The sequence below is a fragment of the Coregonus clupeaformis genome, chromosome 30 (genome assembly GCF_020615455.1).
Source record: "Coregonus clupeaformis isolate EN_2021a chromosome 30, ASM2061545v1, whole genome shotgun sequence".
Classification (NCBI taxonomy): Eukaryota; Metazoa; Chordata; class Actinopteri; order Salmoniformes; family Salmonidae; genus Coregonus; species Coregonus clupeaformis.
The window spans coordinates 17,394,009-17,419,918 of record NC_059221.1 but is presented as its reverse complement, the minus strand read 5'-3'; the positions used below and the strand labels follow the sequence as shown (position 1 = coordinate 17,419,918).

At 42.8% G+C, this 25,910-nt stretch overlaps 1 protein-coding gene across 1 annotated transcript in view; it reads right to left on the bottom strand.

Annotated features, from left to right (window-relative positions):
* Positions 1-727: 727 nt before the first annotated feature.
* Positions 728-25,910, bottom strand: part of LOC121546488 (von Willebrand factor A domain-containing protein 5B1-like) — a 71,787-nt gene continuing 46,604 nt past the window's right edge. Inside the window, exons 11-22 of the mRNA XM_041857754.2 lie at positions 17,114-17,228; positions 16,463-16,648; positions 15,926-16,133; positions 15,554-15,750; positions 14,108-14,312; positions 13,676-13,984; positions 12,817-12,954; positions 10,859-10,993; positions 9,826-9,897; positions 9,354-9,423; positions 3,047-3,170; positions 728-2,946 (exon numbers count right to left, since the gene is read on the bottom strand). Coding sequence (XP_041713688.1) covers positions 2,203-2,946; positions 3,047-3,170; positions 9,354-9,423; positions 9,826-9,897; positions 10,859-10,993; positions 12,817-12,954; positions 13,676-13,984; positions 14,108-14,312; positions 15,554-15,750; positions 15,926-16,133; positions 16,463-16,648; positions 17,114-17,228 — 2,503 coding nt within the window. The 3' untranslated portion in view covers positions 728-2,202. The remainder of the gene's footprint in view (positions 2,947-3,046; positions 3,171-9,353; positions 9,424-9,825; positions 9,898-10,858; positions 10,994-12,816; positions 12,955-13,675; positions 13,985-14,107; positions 14,313-15,553; positions 15,751-15,925; positions 16,134-16,462; positions 16,649-17,113; positions 17,229-25,910) is intronic.

The following is a 25,910-nucleotide window of genomic DNA, read 5'->3' as shown; positions in this document are numbered from 1 at the left end:
AAACTGCCTCTGGAAGCAACAGCATAATAACTGTTCGTCGGGAGCTTCATGAAATGGGTTTCCATGGCTGGCCAGCCGCACACAAGCCTAAGATCACCATGCGCAATGCCAAGCATCGGCTGGAGTGGTGTAAACTCTCCGCCAATGGACTCTGGAGCACTGGAAACGCGTTCTCTGGAGTGATGAATCACACTTCACCATCTGGCAGTCCGACGGACGAATCTGGGTTTGGCGGATGCCAGGAGAACGCTACCTGCCCGAATGCATAGTGCCAACAAAAGTTTGGTGGAGGAGGAATAATGGTCTGGGGCTGTTTTTCATGGTTCGGGCTAGGCCCCTTAGTTCCAGTGAAGGGAAATCTTAACGCTACAGCATTCAATGACATTCTAGATGATTCTGTGCTTCCAATTTGGGGAAGGCCCTTTCCTGTTTCAGCATGACAATGCCCCCGTGTACAAAGCGAGGTCCATACAGAAATCGTTTGTCGAGATCGGTGTGGAAGAAATTGACTGGCCTGCACAGAGCCCTGACCTCAACCCCATCGAATACCTTTGAGATTAATTGGAAAGCAGACTGCGAGCCAGGCTTAATCGGCCAACATCACTAATGCTCTTGTGGCTGAATGGTCCCCGCAGCAATGTTCCAACATCTAGTGGAAAGCCTTCCCAGAAGAGTGAAGGCTGTTATAGCAGCAAAGGGGGGACCAACTCTATATTAATACCCATGATTTTGGAATGAGATATTCGGTGAGCAGGTGTCCACATACTTTTCGTCATGTAGTGTATGTTTGACCTCGAAACTTGAAAAATACAACTTGAAAAATACAACAAGTAAAGCCAGCCACCACAATCATTATAAGCATATACAGATCACAATTAAATTATGAAATTTCCCAAATGGCACCCTATCCCCTATGCAGTGAGATACTTTTGAGCAGAGCCCTGCTCAAAAGTAGTGCACTATAAAGGGAATAGGGTGACATTTAAGACTCACAATAGATCTCTTCTCCGACAGCCAAATGCAGCAGAATAGGTTGACTGTGGGGGAATTGCTTTGCTCCCACTGTTGATACATCTTTTAAAACACAAACACCTGTTTTCCATGCAGCAAGATGGATGCAATTCCAAAGCCTGAGGAAAATAATATTACCTGAGTAAAACAACACAAGTTTATGAGTAAATATGAGAGCAAAGTACAATGCCTTGTAAAAGATAACAAGGACCAAGGAAAAAGTTTATCAAATTATTCAGAACAATGAAACCACCTACAAAGAAAACATGCTGAGCATGTTTTATATGGAAACACAATTAATACAGTATATCAAACAATATTTTGATGAATGGACAATGCATGACATCAGCGAAACTTCTAAATACGTATTCCAGATAACCAATCTTTGTTTGTGTTTGATCATTGTTAGGCACTTATGGCTGATGAATATCCAATACAAACACATCAAACATGAGAAGAGGAGTTCGGAAAGTTGGCAAGACAGCACAAACAGATCTGGTACCAGGCTAATTTTCATATCATAATATGGATTTTTAAATGATTTTGACGATCAAACACATTAGATGCAATATAAATAATTGGAAGATATTTTATGTTAGCTTATCGCAATTGCTGGAAGTCTCCGGGTACAGTAGCCAGCACATCAAACATGAGAAGAGGAGTTGGCCATAGTTGGCAAGACAGCACAAACAGATCTGCTACCAGGCTAATTGGATTTTGAAATGATAGTGACGATCAAACACATTAAATGTAATATTAATAATTGGAATACTCTCTTGGAATTGTTTTGGCAGATTCTTTCATCATTGGACACCAATATGATGGAAATATTAAACATAAATAAAACAATACATATATTTTCATGAACATATATTTTCTCTCAAATATGTAAACAGTCAGCAAGTAACTTTACAGCATGTTTACTCTAACACTTCTGATTTCTTACACTGACCCATAGCTGGTGAATGCATGGTCTGTATCCACCCACATGGAAACAACTCTGAGAAGCTTCTGACATGTTTAGAAGTTATCACAACAAAATCAATCCAACTACACAATGCTCACAACAACCTCACTAACAAAATCGGCAAAACAGCAAATACAAAATGGTAGTAAGTAAACCGTTAGTCAGTTAGCATAGTATGGTTGGATATGTCGGGATGGAGGACGGTCCATGCGATGCGATCAGCCTCAGACACTGTTGGGGTTGTAGCAGAGCATGTTGAGCTGCAGGTTCTCATCCCAGTGTCGGAGGATGATAAAGAGCTGGTTGGCAGCAGACTTGACCGAGGCTAAGTCCTTTCCTTCAGGGATGCTCTGGGCATTGAGCCACATGCTAGCCTTAGCCGCTATCAGCTCCCACTCTATGAAGTAGCTGGCCGAGCTGTGCTCCAGCCAGGCCAGGGCTACAGCTGTGGCCCACACCATGCCCTCCGTATCCAGCCTCTTACCGGACCCCAGGCCACCAGGGGGCGCTGCTGGGGGGGTTTCCACACTCTCCGACTCCGAGTCCCTTCTGCTGTCAGTCAGGGAGTGAGGGGAGAGAGGGGGCTCAGCGTAGGTGGTAGGGGTGGAGGGGCCGCCCAGGAAGAAAAGAGAAGATCCAGACCCACCCTCTGTCCAGAGACTCCTGGCCAGGTGTGAGGAGCTGTGGCCCGCCTGGCTGTAGCTGCTGACAGCCTGGTGGTGGCCTGCCAGGCTGGTCTCTGTAACATTAGCTGAGCTCTCAAATGGAGATGGAGAGGTGGACCTGTGGCTGTGGTCTGCAGCGCTGCTGTCTGAGCAGCGGCTGGCTGAGTGGGAGACGTGGTGACTCAGACTGACCCGGTGGCTGGTGAAGGGAGATGTCCACTTCAGCTTGTCCATGTGCACATTGATGGCCTCACACAGAGCGCTGTCCAGGCAGAACGCACCACACGCCAACTGTAAGGACACCTGTACCAGAGATCGGGAGATAAGTAAGGATGTGGGGTGATAAAATATACACATTTATATTTTCAAAAACGTGGCATTTTGTCAACGCTGAATTATGTACCAGAGGAATGTAGTCTTTTTTTTCATTTTCGCTCTCCCCCACAGAGTTGCTGGTTTTGCTGTGTGAGCGAAACATGAAGCCCTTGGCAGCCCGGGTCAGGAGTCTTGTCCGGCTGAGAGTCAGCCTGTAGAGGACAGGAGAGGGATGCAGCATCTTAAGTTCAACTTCAAGTTTCATTCATTGCCATTTGTAAGCACAAGTACATACATTGGAATTTCTCAGTGACAATACGGAGCATACGCAGCCCTTATTTCCTGCTCCTAGCATAACCCTGCCATTCTTAGCACATACCTATAATTCATCATAATAACAACTGAACTCAATAATCACTAAATGCCTCTTCCATTTAAGTTTTTTCATGACAAAGAAAAAAAGGAAACTCCAGGATATGTGGTCGAAGCGTATTTTAAGATCCTTCCATCAGTAGAACTCATAGCATCCTTAAGAATGGACCTCAAGGGCGCTGTGTGACACAGTGAAGTTGTTTTCATTTTAAGAAAGGAGGAGAAAGGGACATTTTTCCTACACTGAGAAATGCACTAATGATGCATAGCGGAAAAAGGCAACTGAGTGGTAATGTGTGCCTGAGAGATAAGACTAGGTGAGATGGAGAAAGGAGATATATACGTCACAAAACTCTGTTAGGATTAAAAAACAATGTACTCGAAGTAGGGCTGTCCCCGACTAAAAATAAACTTGGTTGACCCAAAGTCGTCTGTTCTTTCGACCAATCGATTGGTCGAAATGTTAAAACGTGTATTTTTCCATATATAGACACACCCTACAGTGCATTCGGAAAGTATTCAGACCCCTTCACTTTTTCCACATTTTGTTACGTTACAGCCTTATTTTAAAATGGATTAAATGGATGTTTTTTCTCATCAATCTACACATAATACCCCATAATGACGAAGCGAAAACAGGTTTTCTGAAATGTTAGCAAATTTATTACAAATAAAAAACAGAAATACGTTATTTACATAAGTATTCAGACCCTTTGCTATGGGACTCGAAATTGAGCTCAGGTGCATCCTGTTTCCATTGATCATCCTTGAGATGTTTCTACAACTTGATTGGAGTCCACCTGGGTTAAATTCAATTGATTGGACATGAGTTGGAAAGGCACACACTTGTCTATATAAGGTCTCACAGTTGACAGTGCATGTCAGAGCAAAAACCAAGCCATGAGGTCGAAGGAATTGTCCGTAGAGCTCAGAGACAGGATTGTGTCGAGGCACAGATCTGGGGAAGGGTACCAAAAAATTTCTGCAGCATTGAAGGTCCGCAAGAACACAGTGGCCTCCATCATTCTTAAATGGAAGAAGTTTGGAACCACCAAGACTCTTCCTAGAGCTGGCCGCCCAGCCAAACTGAGCAAACGGGGGAGAAGGGCCTTGCTCAGTGAGGTGACCAAGAACTCGATGGTCACTTTGACAGAGCTCCAGAGTTCCTCTGAGGAGATGGGAGAACGTTCTAGAAGGAAAAACCATCTCGGCAGCACTCCACCAATCAGGCCATGATGGTAGAGTGGCCAGACGGATGCCACTCCTCAGTAAAAGGCACATGACAGCCCGCTTGGAGTTTGCCAAAAGGCACCTACAGGACTCTCAGACCATGAGAAACAAGATTCTCTGTTCTGATGAAACCAAGATTGAACTCTTTGGCCTGAATGCCAAGTGTCACGTCTGGAGGAAACATGGCACTATCCCTACGGTGAAGCATGGTAGTGGCAGCATCATGCTGTGGGGATGTTTTTCAGCGGCAGGGACTATGAGACTAGTCAGGATCGAGGGAAAGATGAATGGAGCAAAGTACAGAGAGATCCTTGATGAAAACCTGTTCCAGAGCGCTCAGGCCCTCAGACTGGGGCGAAGGTTCACCTTCCAACAGGACAACGGCCCTAAGCACACAGCCAAGACAACGCAGGAGTGGCTTCGGGTCAAGTCTCTGAATGTCCTTGAGTGACGCAGCCAGAACCCGGACTTGAACCCGATTGAACATCTCTGAAGAGACCTGAAAATAGCTGTGCAGCGACGCTCCCCATCCAACCTGACAGTGCTTGAGAGAATCTGCAGAGAAGAATGGGAGAAACTCCCCAAATACAGGTGTGCCAAGCTTGTAGGGTCACACCTAAGAAAACTCTAGGCTGTAATCTCTGCCAAAGGTGCTTCAACAAAGTACTGAGTAAAGGGTCTGAATACTTACGTAAATGTTATATTTCAGTTTTTTATTTGTAATAAATTAGAAACTTTTTCTAAAAACCTGTTTTTGCTTTGTCATTATGGGGTATTGTGTGTTGATTCATGAGGGCAAAAAACGATTTAATCAATTTTAGAATAAGGCTGTAATGTAACAAAATGTGGAAAAAGTCAAGAAGTCTGAATACTTTCCGAATGCACTGTATGTTTGAATAGCATCAACTATATGTAGGCTACTGAGCTTGTCTGAAACTTTAAACACTACGATTAAAAATGAAGAAACACAAATTACTAAAGAGGGAGCCAGAGATCATTATAACCTAACCAGAGCCAGAGATCAATATAACCTAACCAGAAGAAAAAACCTGTTCCCGTCCCTGTTCCTCCCGCTGCTGCTGGCCTTCGCAGATTATGCCTCTGCCATTAAACTCCTGAAGTTGCCAGTAATCGGCTACACCAGCAGTCGGCAACCTTTTCCATTTGGAGTGCCAAGTTATCGTACCATTTCTACTCATTTGCGTGCCAGTTATCATATGCACATTTTCATGGAAGAGTTTTTTTCATTCATAATAAAGTCTTCATATATCAAAATCAATGTTATGTGATTAATCAAAAATCGATCTATACTGAAAAAAAATTATGCAACATGCAACAATTTCAATGATTTTACAGTTACAGTTCATATAAGGAAATCAGTCAATTGAAATAAATAAATTAGGCCCTAATCTATGGATTTCACATGACTGGGCAGGGGCGCAGCCATGGGTGGGCCTGGGTGGGAGGCCCACCCACTTGGGAGCCAGGCCCAGGCAATCAAAATGAGTTTTTCCCCACAAAAGGGCTTTATCAGAGACAGAAATACTCCTCAGTTTCATCAGTTGTCCAGGTGGCTGGTCTCATACGATCCCGTAGGTGAAGAAGCCGGATGTGGAGGTCCTGGGCTGGCGTGGTTACACGTGGTCTGCGGTTGTGAGGCCGGTTGGAAGTACTGCCAAATTCTCTAAAATGACGTTGGAGGCAGCTTATGATAGAGAAATGAACATTCAATTCTCTGCCAACAGCTCTTGTGAACATTCCTGCAGTCAGCATGCCTATTGCACATGCCCTCAGAACTTGAGACATCTGTGGCATTGTGTTGTGTGACAAAACTGCACATTTTAGAGAGGCCTTTTATTGTCCCCAGCACAAGGTGCACCTGTGTAATGATCATGCTGTTTAATCAGCTTCTTGATATGCCACACCTGTCAGGTGGATGGATTATCTTGGCAAAGGAGAAATGCTCACTAACAGGGATATAAACACATTTGTGCACAACATTTTAGAGTAATAAGCTTTTTGTGCGTATGGAACATTTCTGGGATCTTTTATTTCAGCTCATGAAACATGGAACCAACCCTTTACATGTTGCATTTATATTTTTGTGAAAAAATGATACAAATCTAAAAGTAACTTCTATTGTCATTGCCAATATGTAAAAATAGCCTACATAAAGCCAACCAATAAAAACATTGCAGCCCGCAGTTGGAAAATATCCTGATAGAAATAAATATCCTATGAATCACATTGGCTACGCTTGGCCTGTCTACAAGGAACTTGAAACATTGTATCAACAATTAACTTGGTCCGGCCTCATGCTAGCAAACTTGCAACATTGTATAAAATATTCTGGGCCCTCAGTGTTTCCTGCACAGTGAGCTCCGGACAGACAGACACAGCTGTAGGCTATTTGTGCAAGGGATAAGAAGTAATCAGGTAGGCCTATTTTATGACGATTCCACCGGATCAGAGCATTACATTTTTTTCCCTTTCATGCTGAGTGGTTATCAAAGGGGAGAGAGCTGGAAAGATTTTTCAAATAGGCTACGTTGAGGAATTAGTTCTACAGTGATGATGAGTTAAGACAATCAGAAATAGTGTCAGATCCCAAAAAGGGCACATTTATAGGCCTACATTTGCGCGCAGGCCAGGTAGCCTAGGCCTACTTCTATTCTCAAATGACTGCCTTGCCTGGTTCACCAACTACTTCTCAGATAGAGTTCAATGTGTCAAATCGGAGGGCCTGTTGTCTGGACCTATGGCAGTCTCTATGGGGGTGCCACAGGGTTCAATTCTTGGGCCGACTCTTTTCTCTGTGCAGACGACACCATTTTGTATACATTTGGCCCTTCATTGGACACTGTGTTAACAAACCTCCAAACGAGCTTCAATGCCATACAACACTCCTTCAGTAGCCTCCAACTGCTCTTAAACACTAGTAAAACTAAATGCATGCTCTTCGATCGAACGCTGCTGGCTCCCGCCCACCCGACTAGAATCACTACTCTCGACGGGTCTGACCTAGAGTATGTGGACAACTACAAATACCTAGGTGTCTGGTTAGACTGTAAACTCTCCTTCCAGACTCACATTAAGAATCTCCAATCCAAAGTTAAATCCAGAATCGGCTTCCTATTTCGCAACAAAGCCTCCTTCACTCATGCTGCCAAACATGCCCTCGTAAAACTGACTATCCTACCGATCCTTGACTTCGGCGATGTCATTTACAAAATAGCCTCCAACACTCTACTCAGCAAATTGGATGTAGTCTATCACAGTGCCATCCGTTTTGTCTCCAAAGCCCCATACACTACCCACCACTGTGACCTGTACGCTTTTGTTGGCTGGTCCTCATTACATGTTCGTCGTCAAACCCACTGGCTCCAGGCCATCTATAAATCACTGCTAGGCAAATCCCCGCCTTATCTTAGCTCATTGGTCACCATAGCAACACCCACCCGTAGTATGCGCTCCAGCAGGTATATCTCACTTGTCATCCCCAAAGCCAACACCTCCTTTGGCCGCCATTCCTTCCAGTTCTCTGCTGCCAATGACTGGAACGAATTGCAAAAATCTCTGAAGCTGGAGACTCTTATCTCCCTCACTAACTTTAAGCATCAGTTGTCAGAGCACCTTACCGATCACTGCACCTGTACACAGCCCATCTGAAATTAGCCCACCCAACTACCTCATCCCTATATTGTTATTTATTTTGCTCATTTGCACCCCAGTATCTCTATTTGCACATAATCTCTTGCACATCTATCATTCCAGTGTTAATACTAATTGTAATTATTTTGCACTATAGCCTATTTATTGCCTTACCTCCATAACTTGCTACATTTGCACACACTGTATATATATTTTCTGTTGTATTTTTTGACTTCATGTTTTGTTTTACCCCATATGTAACTCTGTGTTGCTATTTTTATCGCACTGCTTTGCTTTATCTTGGCCAGGTCGCAGTTGTAAATGAGAACTTGTTCTCAACTGGCTTACCTGGTTAAATAAAGGTGGAAAAAAATATATATTTTTTAAAAAATGCGTAATCAGGTGCGTGTCCTTACTCGAGATTGACAGGAGTGCTCCAAACAAAAAACAATGAATAAATTGACAACTCGTAAATGGAATGAAATAAACAAAAACTGGTGTAGCGTAGGTTGTGCGCTCTGCAAACAACATGTCCACTCCTACAATGACAACAGTAAGACTGTAATAATAATGACAGAAATGACTGTAACTAAACAAACATTGTAGATGAGAAATTATGGGAATTAACGGTAGGCTAAATGTACTACTGGTGATACTGGTGTGCCATCCCTGTAGCCTCCACAATGGATTAGTCCACTCAGACAGGCGTGAATCAGACCGGTGTCTTGTGTGCCATACATGTTTTCAATAGATTTGCCACTGCTCTACTGAAACAATCTTGTTCGACCAAAAGCCTATCGACCAAACAATCAACCAGTCGATTAAATGGGGTCAGCCCTAACTTGAAGTCCCTAGACCTATTAGGTGCCCTCTCCAGAATATAATATGCCATTTATAGCGCAATATAGAGTAACAGGAAGTGAAAATGATATTTAGGTCACTTAGTAAAATTACAGTACATCATACAAACCATCATTATAACTGCAAAAGTGTATTATGCATGCCGATTACACAAAACAATGTAACTCAGTGAATTAAAAAACCCTCTGCTGTCCCCATTTTCTATTATCAGTTGGCCATGAGACAGCACTAGCTGTACAGTTAGTATGTTATTCTCCAGCCTGGCCCTCTCCATCACCCACCTGGCTGAGAAGAGGCTCTCCACCAACTTCTGTGATTGGTCTGAGGTCACAGACGGGCTCCTCTGGGGGGCTGAGAGAGACAGAGAGAGAAAGAGAACGAGATAAATAAAGAGATTGAGAGAGAAAGAGACAGTCAGGGCACGCTAGTTTTCCATTTAGCTCTCTCTCCTGTCTCACCTGAGCATCACGACTACACTCCACATGACACCGCCACACAGTACACAGATAAGACACCCACAGGAGGTTGGAAGCCACAGCAGAGGACAAACACAATCTAGCAGCTGTGGGGTGTGTTTGTGTGTGTGTGTGTGTGTGTGTGTGTTTGTGTGTGCGTGTTTGCATGCGTGTTTAGACGTTATTAATGTAGACCATAAGAAAACAAATGGCCTTTTTAATGAAGACATTCATATTATTTGCTCGATTTGGGAGCTAGTGATTTTCCTTGAAAGCAAAACAGGACATAAAAACTCACCATCTGTAAAGCTGCATCTTTCCCAGCCAGAGGATGAGGGGGTGCTGCATGGAGAGACACCATCTTCCACACCTAAAACCCACCAAAAAGATAGGTCAATGTCATTTGAAAAGTATCACTGTGGACATCATGAATAGTATACTATACATGTAAAACATCCAAAGCATATTAAGAGTTTATTTCCAAAACACTATATCCACCAATTTGTTAATTATTTTCACTAGAAATGATTGCTTATGGGTACCTTCATGTGTGTGTAAAATATTACAGTTCTCAGATTTTTTATGAATCGATGTTAGATATGTATTAAAATTTGTTCTTTTTGCAAAACGCTATATATCCATTGTTAAGCTGGAATGGACTGTTTGTATACTGTATATTTGACTGTGATATGTGGTTGTCTCACCTAGCTATCTTAAGATGAATGCACTCTGTAAGTCGCTCTGTATAAGCGCATCTGCTAAATGACTAAAATGTAAAATGTAAATGTTTTACATACAGATCTCACATTACTGTATTGATTCATTTTTTTAAAGCATTTTTTCAACAAAAAATTATTGATCACAAATGTATCCTTTGTACAGTTCTTTATTAAACATGTTTAGTTATTTATGATTACATTTGACTGTGTAAAACCTAGCAGTACTACTTATTTTTCTGAGAGTGAGGTGGATATATAGCGTTTTGCAAAAAAAAAATGATTATTTGTCTCTCTGAAATGAAACCATCAATTGATAGATTTCAAACAAATACATGTCTGTCATTGCACAACCCATTGCCATGATTAGATAGTCAAAAAACACACAACCTCTTTCATAACTTCTCTAAATAATAAAATATAATTTACCAACATTTCTGAAAATGGATATATAGCGTTTTGGAATGAAACTTTTCATATGGAAATGACTAAAACTTGTCAGATCTGTCTGTTTGGCAGGCGTATGACCTCTTCAAACTATCACCTGTCACACATTTTCACACATTCTTCCTCTCACATACAAATGTTGACTATGTAGTACGGTGAAGGTCTTACTGGCGGGCAGATGTTCGTCCTCAGCCTCCTGTGACATGCAGCCAGACTGGGAGCGGCCCAGTCCGATGGAGTAACCCCGGTTCTTCCTGCTCCCTGAGCGAGAGCTTGAGTGAGATCCCCGCTTCAGACCCTCACCTGAAACACCCAACAGATAAACAGAGACACACTGTATTTCTTAACCAAAAGGGTGACAGAAGTATTAGAACTGTACCCATTTGTGGTATTAAAGGACAAAGTTACCTTGATTTTAATAAAGGTCTGAAGAAGTGTCATGACAATGGATAAAATAAGTATTAAAAAACTCCCCGCCATTCAATGTGAACGTAGTGGGGGAAAAAAGTATTTAGTCAGCCACCAATTGTGCAAGTTCTCCCACTTAAAAAGATGAGAGAGGCCTGTAATTTTCATCATAGGTACACGTCAACTATGACAGACAAAATGAGAAAAAAAAATCCAGAAAATCACATTGTAGGATTTTTTATGAATTTATTTGCAAATTATGGTGGAAAATAAGTATTTGGTCAATAACAAAAGTTTCTCAATACTTTGTTATATACTCTTTGTTGGCAATGACACAGGTCAAACATTTTCTGTAAGTCTTCACAAGGTTTTCACACACTGTTGCTGGTATTTTGGCCCATTCCTCCATGCAGATCTCCTCTAGAGCAGTGATGTTTTGGGGCTGTCGCTGGGCAACACGGACATTCAACTCCCTCCAAAGATTTTCTATGGGGTTGAGATCTGGAGACTGGCTAGGCCACTCCAGGACCTTGAAATGCTTCTTACGAAGCCACTCCTTCGTTGCCCGGGCGGTGTGTTTGGGATCATTGTCATGCTGAAAGACCCAGCCACGTTTCATCTTCAATGCCCTTGCTGATGGAAGGAGGTTTTCACTCAAAATCTCACGATACATGGCCCCATTCATTCTTTCCTTTACACGGATCAGTCGTCCTGGTCCCTTTGCAGAAAAACAGCCCCAAAGCATGATGTTTCCACCCCCATGCTTCACAGTAGGTATGGTGTTCTTTGGATGCAACTCAGCATTCTTTGTCCTCCAAACACGACGAGTTGAGATTTTACCAAAAAGTTCTATTTTGGTTTCATCTGACCATATGACATTCTCCCCAATCCTCTTCTGGATCATCCAAATGCACTCTAGCAAACTTCAGACGGGCCTGGACATGTACTGGCTTAAGCAGGGGGACACGTCTGGCACTGCAGGATTTGAGTCCCTGGCGGCGTAGTGTGTTACTGATGGTAGGCTTTGTTACTTTGGTCCCAGCTCTCTGCAGGTCATTCACTAGGTCCCCCCGTGTGGTTCTGGGATTTTTGCTCACCGTTCTTGTGATCATTTTGACCCCACGGGGTGAGATCTTGCGTGGAGCCCCAGATCGAGGGAGATTATCAGTGGTCTTGTATGTCTTCCATTTCCTAATAATTGCTCCCACAGTTGATTTCTTCAAACCAAGCTGCTTACCTATTGCAGATTCAGTCTTCCCAGCCTGGTGCAGGTCTACAATTTTGTTTCTGGTGTCCTTTGACAGCTCTTTGGTCTTGGCCATAGTTGAGTTTGGAGTGTGACTGTTTGAGGTTGTGGACAGGTGTCTTTTATACTGATAACAAGTTCAAACAGGTGCCATTAATACAGGTAACGAGTGGAGGACAGAGGAGCATCTTAAAGAAGAACTTACAGGTCTGTGAGAGCCAGAAATCTTGCTTGTTTGTAGGTGACCAAATACTTATTTTCCACCATAATTTGCAAATAAATTCATAAAAAATCCTACAATGTGATTTTCTGGAGAAAAAAATTCTCAATTTGTCTGTCATAGTTGACGTGTACCTATGATGAAAATTACAGGCCTCTCTCATCTTTTTAAGTGGGAGAACTTGCACAATTGGTGGCTGACTAAACACTTTTTTCCCCCACTGTATGCATACCATGAACAGGAGTGTCTCACCTGGGTTGATGTAGTCGATTGAGGTCTGTAGGTATTCATTAGTGTCCAGATCAACAGGGACAAATGCAGTGTATTTACTGAGAATGTTACAGGCCTTGCTGGTGTGAATGGCATACAACTGGTACCTTCTGCCAGAACCTGCAAAATAACATGTTGTCACGTCATCATCTTTCATTTACATAAATTCCAATATAAAACGGATTTGAAGGAGTAAACTATTAAACTATTACCAAAACAAAAAAAATAAAGACACCAATCACTCCAAAGGATACCATTTGTGACTAAATTTAGGAAGGTGACTTTACGTCAAATTTTCGAGATTAACTTTTTTTTACAGACTCAGAGCTTCAAAATAGTGTATCATACACTGCAGTTAGGGGAAACATGGGAAAGTGATGCTTCTTAAAAATGTGATAAACTTGTTATTCAACTTTGGAGACAAGTAGGAGAAAAATGCCATTAAATGATTTTCACACTTTCTAGAGAGCTCTTCTTTGTTTCCTACCATTTAGCATCGTTCACAACTTCTTAAGCCTTAGCCCCACCCATCTCTTTACGAATTCACATGTAAACACATGAGTCAGCATGACATTGTCCTCCAGAAGGTAGTCTCTCCATTACTCAGCCAATCATGGATCCTGCCTTTATCCCTATATAGCTCAGTGCTTTCTCCTTGGCTAAACTCATAATTACATTTTTTATTCATATTTACGGATACCATTCAAGTTCATAATTAAGGCATATGGAAGTTCACATGTTCAAGAAGGCTTTTCTGCAACAACAACAAAATCGCATCAAACGCCCCGATCCTGAATCCAGTCACATTTGAGCAATGAGATTTTACCCATGTCTTACGTACCATGCTCAATTTCACACTCCTTATCTGCCATGTGCTCAAAGTCCTGAATAATGGAACGTCCAGCCAGATGATGGAATGTTTCATTCCACAGTTCCTCGTGAACTTTCTCTTCCCGCTCTCTGCCCTTCAGGTAGGGGTTTATATCAAAGGTCACCTCCCACTTGACTGGCTTCCCGCAGAGCAGGCCCGACACCACGGCCTTACAGTCCCCCTTCACCACCTCCTGACTGGCTGGGGTGGTGTTCAGGTCTGGCGTGGCTGGAGGCTCCTGGGGGGTTTCTATCTCACACAGCTGATTGGGGTAGCAGTCTGGTAACACAACAATGAGGAGAAGTTAGATGGCTTATCTGAGATATCAGTTATTGAATAGATTAGTGTGTCTACCATTGCTCAATGTTAGTGTGAGTGGGAGGTCTGTGGTTGTGGACCCACCCGCGTCGCCTAAGCTGCCGACAGAAGGGTCAGTGGAAGAGGAGCCGTCCTCCCCACCGGTGCTCCAGGCTCCTCCTGGGGCATGCTCTGGGTCTGCCCCTTGGGGAGCCCCCTCCTGATGGGAGGAGGGCCTGTGAGAAGCCCCGTTGGCAGGGCACCCCCTGGAAGCCATGGCAGACGTGGCACACAGACTCACCAGCTGTGGCTGTCAGGGGTTAGACATAAAGATACATGTTTAGCAAAATACTATGACCAAATATGTTGTTATTAAACCTTATTGCATTGTTAATTTATGTCCAGAATAATTGCCATATATCCATTGACTTACTCCCCTCGACTGTGAACCGACCACTAATTGCGATCGAGCCCATTCAGCCAAGCAGCTCACTCAAGTGTTAATAAGGACCATTACAGTGATGGCATTGTGCATGCAGTAATGATAGACTCAGTCATCAGAGTATGTTTTTGCCCATTCCACTGATTACACTAAATCAAGGAAAACGGCAGATACATTCTGATTATCTTTTATGGTATGGCTTACACCACAATTTAAATTAGTATAAAATTAGTATAAAATGTTTTCTTAGATTTATTTATATGCTTTATGTTGATGATGATCATAAAACCTGTTTTGTCTTAATAAGCAGATCAATAATTTCAGTACCCAGAACCAAATCTTGCATGCACTGGTAACTATCACAGTCTGCAGATCAATGTCAAATTCCAAGTCAATCATTTGTACAAGGGCAGAAACCATGGAGAGACAGGTGAGCCTTGCCTCATTATGCCAATGCTCTCTGGGCAACTTTCAGACAACCCATTGTCATTCATGAAATGATGGTGGCCCTCATTAGTGATGAGAGAACATTCCTCTTTTGTATTCTTGATTACACTCCAACTCAGCCCAGGGTCAGATAGCTTTATCCCACGCCATTATTACTCCTCCACCGCCACTGCAATTTCAACACTGACTTCCTGGCTTTTCTTATTGAAAATACATTATAATTGTCCGAAAGAGATTTGGGGTTTTCATGTGCATGTACAAAATGCCCGATGCTGCAGGATCAACCTGTAAAAAACAATCTTTTTCAGAATAATGGTTTTGACTTTTTCCATGAAAGCCTATTATTTTTGCGCCAATGTGGTGTTTCTTAAATTACTTTTGTGTGGATATGAACAGAGAATAAATTGGATTGACACTTAAAGGATTCTATTTGAAGACTGAAATCAATGAACCATGTGGATCATATTAAGACATGTTTCTAATGTATTCTATCCATGTTTTTCTTTTCTAGAACAATTCCCCTCGTAGTCATTCTTCTTCAGGTTAGAAGTAGAGTGTGCGATAGAGGAAGAGGAGAGTGGACACAGGAATCGAACTCCAGTCTCTAGGGTCGAGACCCAGATCTGTTGGCAGTGCCACAAGATCACAGACTCTGCACTCACGTGGTAGTCATTCTTCCACTGTGCTCCATAGTCAGGGCTGGTCTGTCCATTCAGCTCCTGGACCTTCGCTCTCCTCAGTGGGTTCTTCCCCTCTACAGAGCTGGGGTCACTGGGAGTGTAGGTCTTCTTCATGTTGGGGTCCACTATCTGGTTGGTGCTAAACAGACGTCTTCTAGGTGACATTTTGCTGTCCATTCCTATGGGTTTGTGAAAAGATCACAATCATTTGTATGCACAAATAAAAGTTTCATGTCTGAATGAGTGATCATGTCTGACCAAGTGATCATTACCGTGTGAATTGGACCAACTAAACAAAAATGGAATTTGAACCAGTGGAAATGCAGAGATGATCTAAGACCTCTAGATTCTTACCCATGGCGTTTTGTTCTCTGGGGCCAGGGCTGCTTTCTGACATGGAGTCCAAATAGGAGTCAAACGGAGGGCCGGAGTGTATGTCCCTGTGCGTTCCCTGACCGTCAGAGAAGCCTGTAGTCGTCCCTGGGTCCTCCTCTTGGGAGTGGTAGAACACTGAGCTAGCTGACTCATTGGAATGCATCATACTGTAGCGCCTCCTTTTATCCTGGTGGAAGAGTTGAAAGGGAAATGTTTGAGTCCTGCGTATCTACAACACTTGAGAGACACTAATTGATAGTTGCTGACAAAGACATTCATTTCAAGATATTGCTTTTCGACACCTTTTCAGAGAGGATATTTAAGCCTTCAAAAAATAATCCACATCCTTCACTAGAATCACTTAACATAGAGAAGATCTATTGAATTTAAATAGAGGGGAACAGATGATGTGCTTGAGTCTCATTCAGGAGTGAGGAGACTCAATATCTTAATCACACTAAGAAATATGAATACATATTACATAGCCACTTTATGTCAAGGTGTAGGCCTACTTACAGATTTGGGATTGGGATGGTAGCGCGTGGTGTCGCACACCACGCTGTAGCCAATCAAACAGTCCCCAGGGAACAGGAATGTGGAGCCCACTGGGGAGAGCAACACCTCCTTGGTGTCAGGGAACAACCAGTCAATGGCTATGTCACTCAGCACTGGGGCCATGGTTTTCTTCAGCGACTTAATAATCTGGGAGTATATACAGACAGAGAGATGCAGTTGAAATAGAATAGAAACAGAGATCTATTGAAATTATTCTTATGATGTTCAGTGATCTGGGAGAGTACAGGCAGAGATGCAGATGACATTGTCTTCCTGACATTGTCAAGAACACCGCATTGTCTATTGAAATTATTATGACATACCCTGTTACCCTCTGTCTGTACAATACAATTGGTTTTATGAAAACAAGACTAGAGTCTGTAAGCCTGTGAGAATGGAATAATAAAGGATCCTTTTAAAACATAAAGTATGCTGTGGAGCAGACTGATTCTAATGGGTGTTTTGCTCAGCAAAATGAATTGTTAATTGGTAACAGTGGCGAGCACTCTGTCTGAACAATTTGCATCCACTGCATAATGGCCATCCTCTATGACACTGAGAATAGCTGGTTGTCGCAAAGAGGACGATAAACATGTCATTGGAAATGAGGACCTTGGGCTGCAGTCTCTCCCCTTCTGCCAAGAACTCTGCCGTTCCTTTGGAAACAGCCGCCAGTCCTGTCACCAGTCTCCTGCAAGCACTCTGACCGATGCCGAAAGTGAAGCACCTGCCAAAACAAGATACACATCTAAGTGGCTTAGTGCCCTGGAAAGACCAGCAGCCTGTAAATGTCTGTAGGTATCTGAGTCTAATAAGCGTCAGACACCCTATCTCTCATAGACATGAATTCCCTCACGGAGACCTCTTTTGAGATGGTCCAGTAGCTCAGTGGTGGTGCTATATTACAAAACACCCCCCTCAAAGTTTGGGTTTTATAAGTAATGTAATTTGCTGCACATAGCAGCAGAGAACTAGATGATGCCAAATGTAGTTTCTTCTCCGCAATGAGAAGTATGTAGCAAATGACAGAGCAGTGGAAGAATTGAGTGTGTTGTCAGGCACCCTCAAGGCAGTCAATGAATGCATTGCGCCAAGAGTCGTTCACAATCTAGTCCGGTTGCGTCCACAACTAGAGCTCATTTCAAATGTATCAAGAAGTATTAATCTTATTTGTATGCACACGTTTACAAGTCTCAGTCACAAATGACAGCTCCAATAAACCCCGTATGGTGAACAACATTGGTGCTTTCAAGACAACTGGAAACGAGGATGAATCATGACGTCAATGATCTTCAGGTCAGGGCTCTGAGTTGGATGACCGTTCAAAACAAATTTTCCCAGTCGGAGCTCGTTTGCTTCTGAGTTCCCAGTTGTCTTGAACACCCTGAAGTCGGAAATCAGAGATTTTCCAGATCCGAGTTCCCAGTTGTGAACGAGAGGCTCGTAGAATCATTCATGACTCTTTCGAGTTTTCAGTTCATCGTTCGCCGGTAAAGGGCACTGAGGTATAATAAAAATGGCTAGGGGGTCCTAGTGGCTCTGGCCATTATTGACTCAAATGAACGAAATGAGTCGAAAGATTCACTCTTTTGACTGAATGAGTCGAAAAGATCAGAGTCAGTAAAAAGAGCAGAACTTCCCATCACTAGCCTGATGATGACCGAGAGTGAGACAGAGTGAGAAATGATCAGTCTCAGCTGATGATGGTCTATTTTCATCATCATGCCATGATTCCTTATCAGTTTTCCCATTAGGTTTGTCAATTTCACTTTACACATCATACTGAGTACAAATTAGAAATGTCAATCTCCGTCTCAACATCAGCAGATGCACCAGCGATGGCCCCTCTGCATATTTGGTGAGGGCAAATAGTGGGGATTAAAAAGGCAACCTTTAGCATAGCTACATGTCTGACGTGGGCTGTGTCCCATAGGGTCAAAAGTAGTGCACTATGTAGGGAATAGGGTGCCATTTGGGATGAGATTCATTAGTATTTTCTGTGTCACTGACCGGGGGTGTGCTGATTTGTGAGTGTGGAGCGATAATGATTCTGGGCGCGCGGACGGATTGGTCGGACCCCTGTGTATCTAATCCAATCATCTGGGGTCATTCATCCTTTAAAAAGGTGAAGATTTAAAGTCAATTATATCAGTTGTAGTTCAGGAGAGGATGACTGCTGACTGAGATTGGAGAAGCAACAACCAAAGTGAAACAATATCCCATTCCCTGCAGACACTATTGTTTTATTGGCGGTCTTGGTCTATCAACAGCTGGTGTTTTGATTAATCAGGGGCATGTTCAGAGCATCTCCCCATGTTGAGACGTTGCAGTGTTTGAAAATATTACCATAATACCATATGACATTGTTGACACTGTGAGTTGCTTTGACTTCACCACACCCAATAGTGATGCGCGATTTGACTCAGAACCCGTAGTCCGCGCAGGGCAGGTTTAGGGACATTAAATATTGTGTGGATGAAGGGCGGGTGGGTGGTGTGCGGGTTGAATAAAGAGAAAATAATACCTTAAAAAATTCATACATGTAGCCTATCATTCTTGTGCAATCTATAGGCTACATTGGCATTTTTCTTTCATTATTTTAAGCTATCTGACATCAGTGCATAAGCATAAACTTTATAGGCCAAACTGTATGCATGCCAAACAGCCTACACGCTGATCGACAAATTCTTTTGGATCGGGCAGTAAGTGTTAAAGTCTATCCATGGAGGCAAAAAGGACAATGTTGGAGTTTAAAGCTGCAATATGTAACTTTTTGGGCGACCTGACCAAATTCACATAAAAATAGATAACAGATCTGTCATTCTCATTGAAAGCTAGTCTAAGAAGCTGTAGATCTGTTCTATGTTATTTCTATGCTTCCGTTCTTAAATTTTGTTTTTGTATCTTTTACTTTCGGTTTTGTACACCAGCTTCAAACAGCTGAAAATACAATATTTTTGGTTATGGAAAATATATTTCACAGCGGTTTAGATGGTACAATGACTCTCTACACTATACTTGCTTGTTTTGTCATAAACAGAAATTAGGCAAACTATTCAAATTTTAGCAACCAGGAAATGGCGGAGCGATTTCTGCATAGCGCATCTTTAATTCAATAAGAGAAAAGATGCGAAATGGAGAGTTGAAAATAAAGAGAAGGGAAGGCCAGAAAAGTAATGTTTGGAAACTGAACTCTGGACACTGGCATCATACCAATTGGATAGTCACAAGACTGACTTCAAATAGGCCTATGGCACCTCAAGGGAACTGTAGCCTACTGTTTAGATGGGTTAAATGGAAACTGAACTCTGGACACTGACTGTAGGTCTATAACCTCTTAATTAAGCATTTCTTGCAGTAATGTAGGCAACATTTTGACTCGGAACAGGAGTGGAGAAATATGATTTCTTTCTTTCAGCATCTTGAGAGAATGTGAATGTGCAGTTAGATACCATCTGTAGAAGTGCTATCTTTACCAGCATCATAAAAGCTGATAGGCTATTTCAACCACATAAAATATACATCCAAGCCAAACTGAAATCTTAGCAGAAACATGTTGGGTCTTTTTCATAGCTTTCTATTTCCTTACAACCGGTCAAACAGATGTCATTTGGAAATTTTGCACAGAAAATATTTCCCTTTTTAATTTCTCCCCGGTCCCTAAACTTCTTTACTCCAAAAAAGAAGCAGGGAAAACTTTACCGATGTCAACTAGATTGAAGCATTAATTCTATCAATTTATGACATTATTCTGGTAAGCAAGGGTTTATTTAGTCTTCTAGGGCAACATATAATGACAGAAGAGAAGCTGTATGTATCTAATTATAGACAAGTTGATTAACAAATAGACTGGTAGAGCACGGCGCTTGTAACGCCAAGGTAGTGGGTTCGAACCCCGGGACCACCCATACACAAAAAAAAAAAAATGTATGCACGCACGACTGTAAGTCGCTTTGGATAAAAGTGTCTGCTAAATGGCATATTATTATATTATAAATGTCAGAAATTATAAGCAGAAATATCTAAATGAGGCAAAACGGATTCCTGCACCGCCTGTCAAATCATTCCGGCGTCTCTGACTAGCCTAGAGCACATTTTCTATATTACCAGGTTAGGGTCGGGTGTGGGCCTCAGATTTTCACTTTATCACATACAGTGCCTTTGGAAAGTATTCAGACCCCTTGACTTTTTCCACATTTAGTTAGGTTACAGCCTTATTCTAAAATTGATTAAATCGTTTTTTCAATCTACACACAATACCCCTTAATGACAAAGCAAAAACTCCTGCATTGTCTTGGCTGTGTGCTTAGGGTCATTGTCCTGTTGGAAGGTGAACCTTCACCCCAGTCTGAGGTCCTGAGCGCTATGGAGCAGGTTTTCATCAAGGATCTCTCTGTACTTTGCTCCGTTCATCTTTCCCTCGATCCTGACTAGTCTCCAAGTCCCTGCCGCTGAAAAACATCCCCACAGCATGATGCTGCCACCACCATGCTTCACTGTAGGGATGGTGACAGGTTTCCTCCAGACGTGACGCTTGGCATTCAGGCCAAAGAGTTCAATCTTGGTTTCATCAGACCAGAGAATCTTGTTTCTCATGGTCTGAGAGTCTTTAGGTGCCTTTTGGCAAACTCCAAGCGGGCTGTCATGTGCCTTTTACTGAGGAGTGGCTTCTGTCTGTCCACTCTACCATAAAGGCCAGATTGGTGGAGTGCTGCAGAGATGTTTGTCCTTCTGGAAGGTTCTCCCATCTCCAAAGAGGAACTCTAGAGCTCTGTCAGAGTGACCATCAGGTTCTTGGTCACCTCCCTGACCAAGGCCCTTCCCCCCGATTGCTCAGTTTGGTCGGGCGGACAGCTCTAGGATGAGTCTTGGTGGTTCCAAACGTCTTCCATTTAAGAATGATGGAGGCCAATGTGTTCTTGGGGACCTTCAATGCTGCAGAAATGTTTTGGTACCCTTCCCCAGATCTGTGCCTTGACACAATCCTGTCTCGGAGCTCTACGGACAATTCCTTCGACCTCATGGCATGTTTTTTGCTTGGACATGCACTATCAACTGTGGGACCTTATATAGACAGGTGTGTGCCTTTCCAAATTATGTCCAATCAATTGAATTTACCACAGGTGGACGCCAATCGAGTTGTAGAAACATCTCAAGGATGATCAATGGAAACAGGATGCACCTGAGCTCAATTTCGAGTCTCATAGCAAAGGGTCTGAATACCTATGTAAATAAGGTATTTCTTTTTTAATTTGTAATACATTTGCAAAAATGTCTAAAAGCCTGTTTTTGCTTTGTTATTATGGGGTATTGTGTGTAGATTGCTGAGGATTTTTTTACATTTCATCCATTTTAGAATAAGGCTGTAACGTAACAAAATGTGGGAAAAGTCAAGGGGTTTGAATATTTTCCGAGGGCACTGGATAGTCGGAAGGTTGCGGATGGGTTATTAGCAATTGCGGGCGGGTGAACAAACAGCTGACCCGCGCACCACTAATACCCAATGCTGAATGAGCTACAGGTTTTTGAAGTCACACCAAATAATATCAAGCACTGTGCGAACATAAGGTACATATTTCCAAGCTTCATTTTAAAAGGATTACTGATCAATAACAACCCAGCTAGCACATAATGTTCTGAGAGCCATATGTTTCTTAGAGCTTGATGAGCGTGTGGATGTCATATGTTTATTTTGCATCCAACCTTCACACAACCTTCTGGGAATGGTGCAGGATAGTTGCTTGGCTTTGAAAATTCTCAACACATTTAAGGACTTGACAAAAAACATACATTTGTTGGTATTTCATTACTGTAGCCCTTTGCTGCAGTCAATGACCAAAAGTGCCCTCTTTGGCGTCATGGGTGGAATGTTATTAATAAATAAAAACAATTAACTGACGAAAATCTGGTGTTTCTATATCAAACAGTTTTGTTATATATTTCAGTCTTCTGTGTTGTATATAAAGTGTAATATTGGGATGCAAATTGAATTTATATCTGACATGGTACAGGTGTCTTCTTTTATTAAGCCCATAACCATGTGTGTGAGGTGTATACTTTTGTTTCAAAGTGGATTTGTTTAAGATTACCAATAATCACTCTGATGACTGTGGCCCTGATTTAGCCCACTGCAGTAAAAGGTTAACAGATCGTTTCCTAAAAGTTCAAACATTGGGAATGTTCTCAAATAGTTCAGAGAATGTTAAGAAACAACGTTCTTCTGTGGGAATTTCAGTACTTCAGCATAACGTTTCCTACAGGTTTCCTCATGGTTCTTTTTAAAGTAATGTTCTCAAATTGACCCTTCGCTATGACCCACCCCCCTTGGTTACTGTTGCAACCTCGGACAACATTTTCCCGGGAAGGCCATTTCCCCATACGAACCACTTGCGAAATCCCCTCACAATGATGTCAAACTGTGTTTTTAATACACAATGAAATTAAACACAGACTACCCCTTACTAACCAGGAAACATTTGGGTATGTTTTGCTGGACTGTCATTACAATTGCTTCACGGGAACCTGGTAACATTTGTTTGTGGTGTGGCTAGCCACGGAATGGCTCTGAATTCCCTGTCAGCATGAAGTCAAAGCTACTAACCACTTTTGGAGCTAACTAGCTAGTGCTCTCAAATCATATCTTGATGTCGACAGCAGATGGCAGTTGTATAAATAACATGGCTAACTTAGCTAGCTAATATACAGTACATTTCGAATAACAAGTTATATTAAGTGGCTAGCTAGCTAGCGTTAGCAACGTTTGGTGGTCAACGAGACTGAGAGCTAGCTAACCAGCTGAGCTAGCAAACAATGTAACAAAAGTACACTACCGGTCAAAAGTTTTAGAACACCTACTCATTCAAGGGTTTTTCTTTATTTTTACTATTTTCTACATTGTAGAATAATAGTGAAGACATCAAAACTATGATATAACACATATGGAATCATGTAGTCGGACCGCAAAGTGAAGGAAAAGCAGCCAACAAGTGCTCAGCATATGTGGGAACTCCTTCAAGACTGTTGGAAAAGCATTCCAGGTGAAGCTGGTTGAGAGAATGCCAAGAGTGTGCAAAGCTGTCATCAAAGCAAAGGGTGGCTATTTGAAGAATCTTAAATATAAAATATATTACTACATGATTCCATATGTGTTATTTCATAGTTTTGACCACCATAGTCCCCGTGCCCAAGGACTCTACGATAACCTGCCTAAATGACTACCGACCCGTAGTACTGACATCTGTAGCCATGAAGTGCTTTGAAAGGCTGGTCATGGCTCACATCAACAGCATTATCCCAGAAACCCTAGACCCACTCCAATTTGCATACCGCCCCAACAGATCCACAGATGATGCAATCTCTATTGCACTCCACACTGCCCTTTCCCACCTGGACAAGAGGAACACCTACGTGAGAATGCTATTCATTGACTACAGCTCAGCATTCAACACCATAGTGCCCTCAAAGCTCATCACTAAGCTAAGGATCCTGGGACTAAACACCTCCCTCTGCAACTGGATCCTGGACTTCCTGACGGGCCGCCCCCAGGTGGTAAGGGTAGGTAACAACACATCTGCCACACTGATCCTCAACACGGGGGCCCCCTCAGGGGGTGCGTGCTCAGTCCCCTCCTGTACTCCCTGTTCACCCATGACTGCATGGCCAGGCACGACTCCAACACCATCATTAAGTTTGCCGACGACACAACAGTGGTAGGCCTGATCACCGACAACGATGAGACAGCCTATAGGGAGGAGGTCAGAGACCTGGCCGTGTGGTGCCAGGACAACAACCTCTCCCTCAACGTGACCAAGACAAAGGAGATGATTGTGGACTACAGGAAAAAAAAGAGGACTGAGCACGCCCCCATTCTCATCGACGGGGCTGTAGTGGAACAGGTTGAGAGCTTCAAGTTCCTTGGTGTCCACATCACCAACAAACTATCATGGTCCAAACACACCAAGACAGTCGTGAAGAGGGCACGACAAAGCCTATTCCCCCTCAGGAGACTGAAAAGATTTGGCATGGGTCCTCAGATCCTCAAAAAAATTCTACAGCTGCACCATCGAGAGCATCCTGACTGGTTGCATCACCGCCTGGTATGGCAACTGCTTGGCCTCCGACCGCAAGGCACTACAGAGGGTAGTGCGTACGGCCCAGTACATCACTGGGGCCAAGCTTCCTGCCATCCAGGACCTCTATACCAGGCGGTGTCAGAGGAAGGCCCTCAAAATTGTCAAAGACTCCAGCCACCCTAGTCATAGACTGTTCTCTCTGCTACCGCACGGCAAGCGGTACCGGAGTGCCAAGTCTAGGTCCAAAAGACTTCTCAACAGCTTCTACCCCCAAGCCATAAGACTCCTGAACAGCTAACCATGGCTACCCGGACTATTTGCACTGCCCCCCCACCCCATCCTTTTACCCTGCTGCTACTCTGTTAATTATTTATGCATAGTCACTTTAACTCTACCCACATGTACAGTGGGGAAAAAAAGTATTTAGTCAGCCACCAATTGTGCAAGTTCTCCCACTTAAAAAGATGAGAGAGGCCTGTAATTTTCATCATAGGTACACGTCAACTATGACAGACAAAATGAGAAAAAAAATCCAGAAAATCACATTGTAGGATTTTTTATGAATTTATTTGCAAATTATGGTGGAAAATAAGTATTTGGTCAATAACAAAAGTTTCTCAATACTTTGTTATATACCCTTTGTTGGCAATGACACAGGTCAAACGTTTTCTGTAAGTCTTCACAAGGTTTTCACACACTGTTGCTGGTATTTTGGCCCATTCCTCCATGTAGATCTCTTCTAGAGCAGTGATGTTTTGGGGCTGTCGCTGGGCAACACAGACTTTCAACTCCCTCCAAAGATTTTCTATGGGGTTGAGATCTGGAGACTGGCTAGGCCACTCCAGGACCTTGAAATGCTTCTTACGAAGCCACTCCTTCATTGCCCGGGCGGTGTGTTTGGGATCATTGTCATGCTGAAAGACCCAGCCACGTTTCATCTTCAATGCCCTTGCTGATGGAAGGAGGTTTTCACTCAAAATCTCACGATACATGGCCCCATTCATTCTTTCCTTTACACGGATCAGTCGTCCTGGTCCCTTTGCAGAAAAACAGCCCCAAAGCATGATGTTTCCACCCCCATGCTTCACAGTAGGTATGGTGTTCTTTGGATGCAACTCAGCATTCTTTGTCCTCCAAACACGACGAGTTGAGTTTTTACCAAAAAGTTCTATTTTGGTTTCATCTGACCATATGACATTCTCCCAATCCTCTTCTGGATCATCCAAATGCACTCTAGCAAACTTCAGACGAGCCTGGACATGTACTGGCTTAAGCAGGGGGACACGTCTGGCACTGCAGGATTTGAGTCCCTGGCGGCGTAGTGTGTTACTGATGGT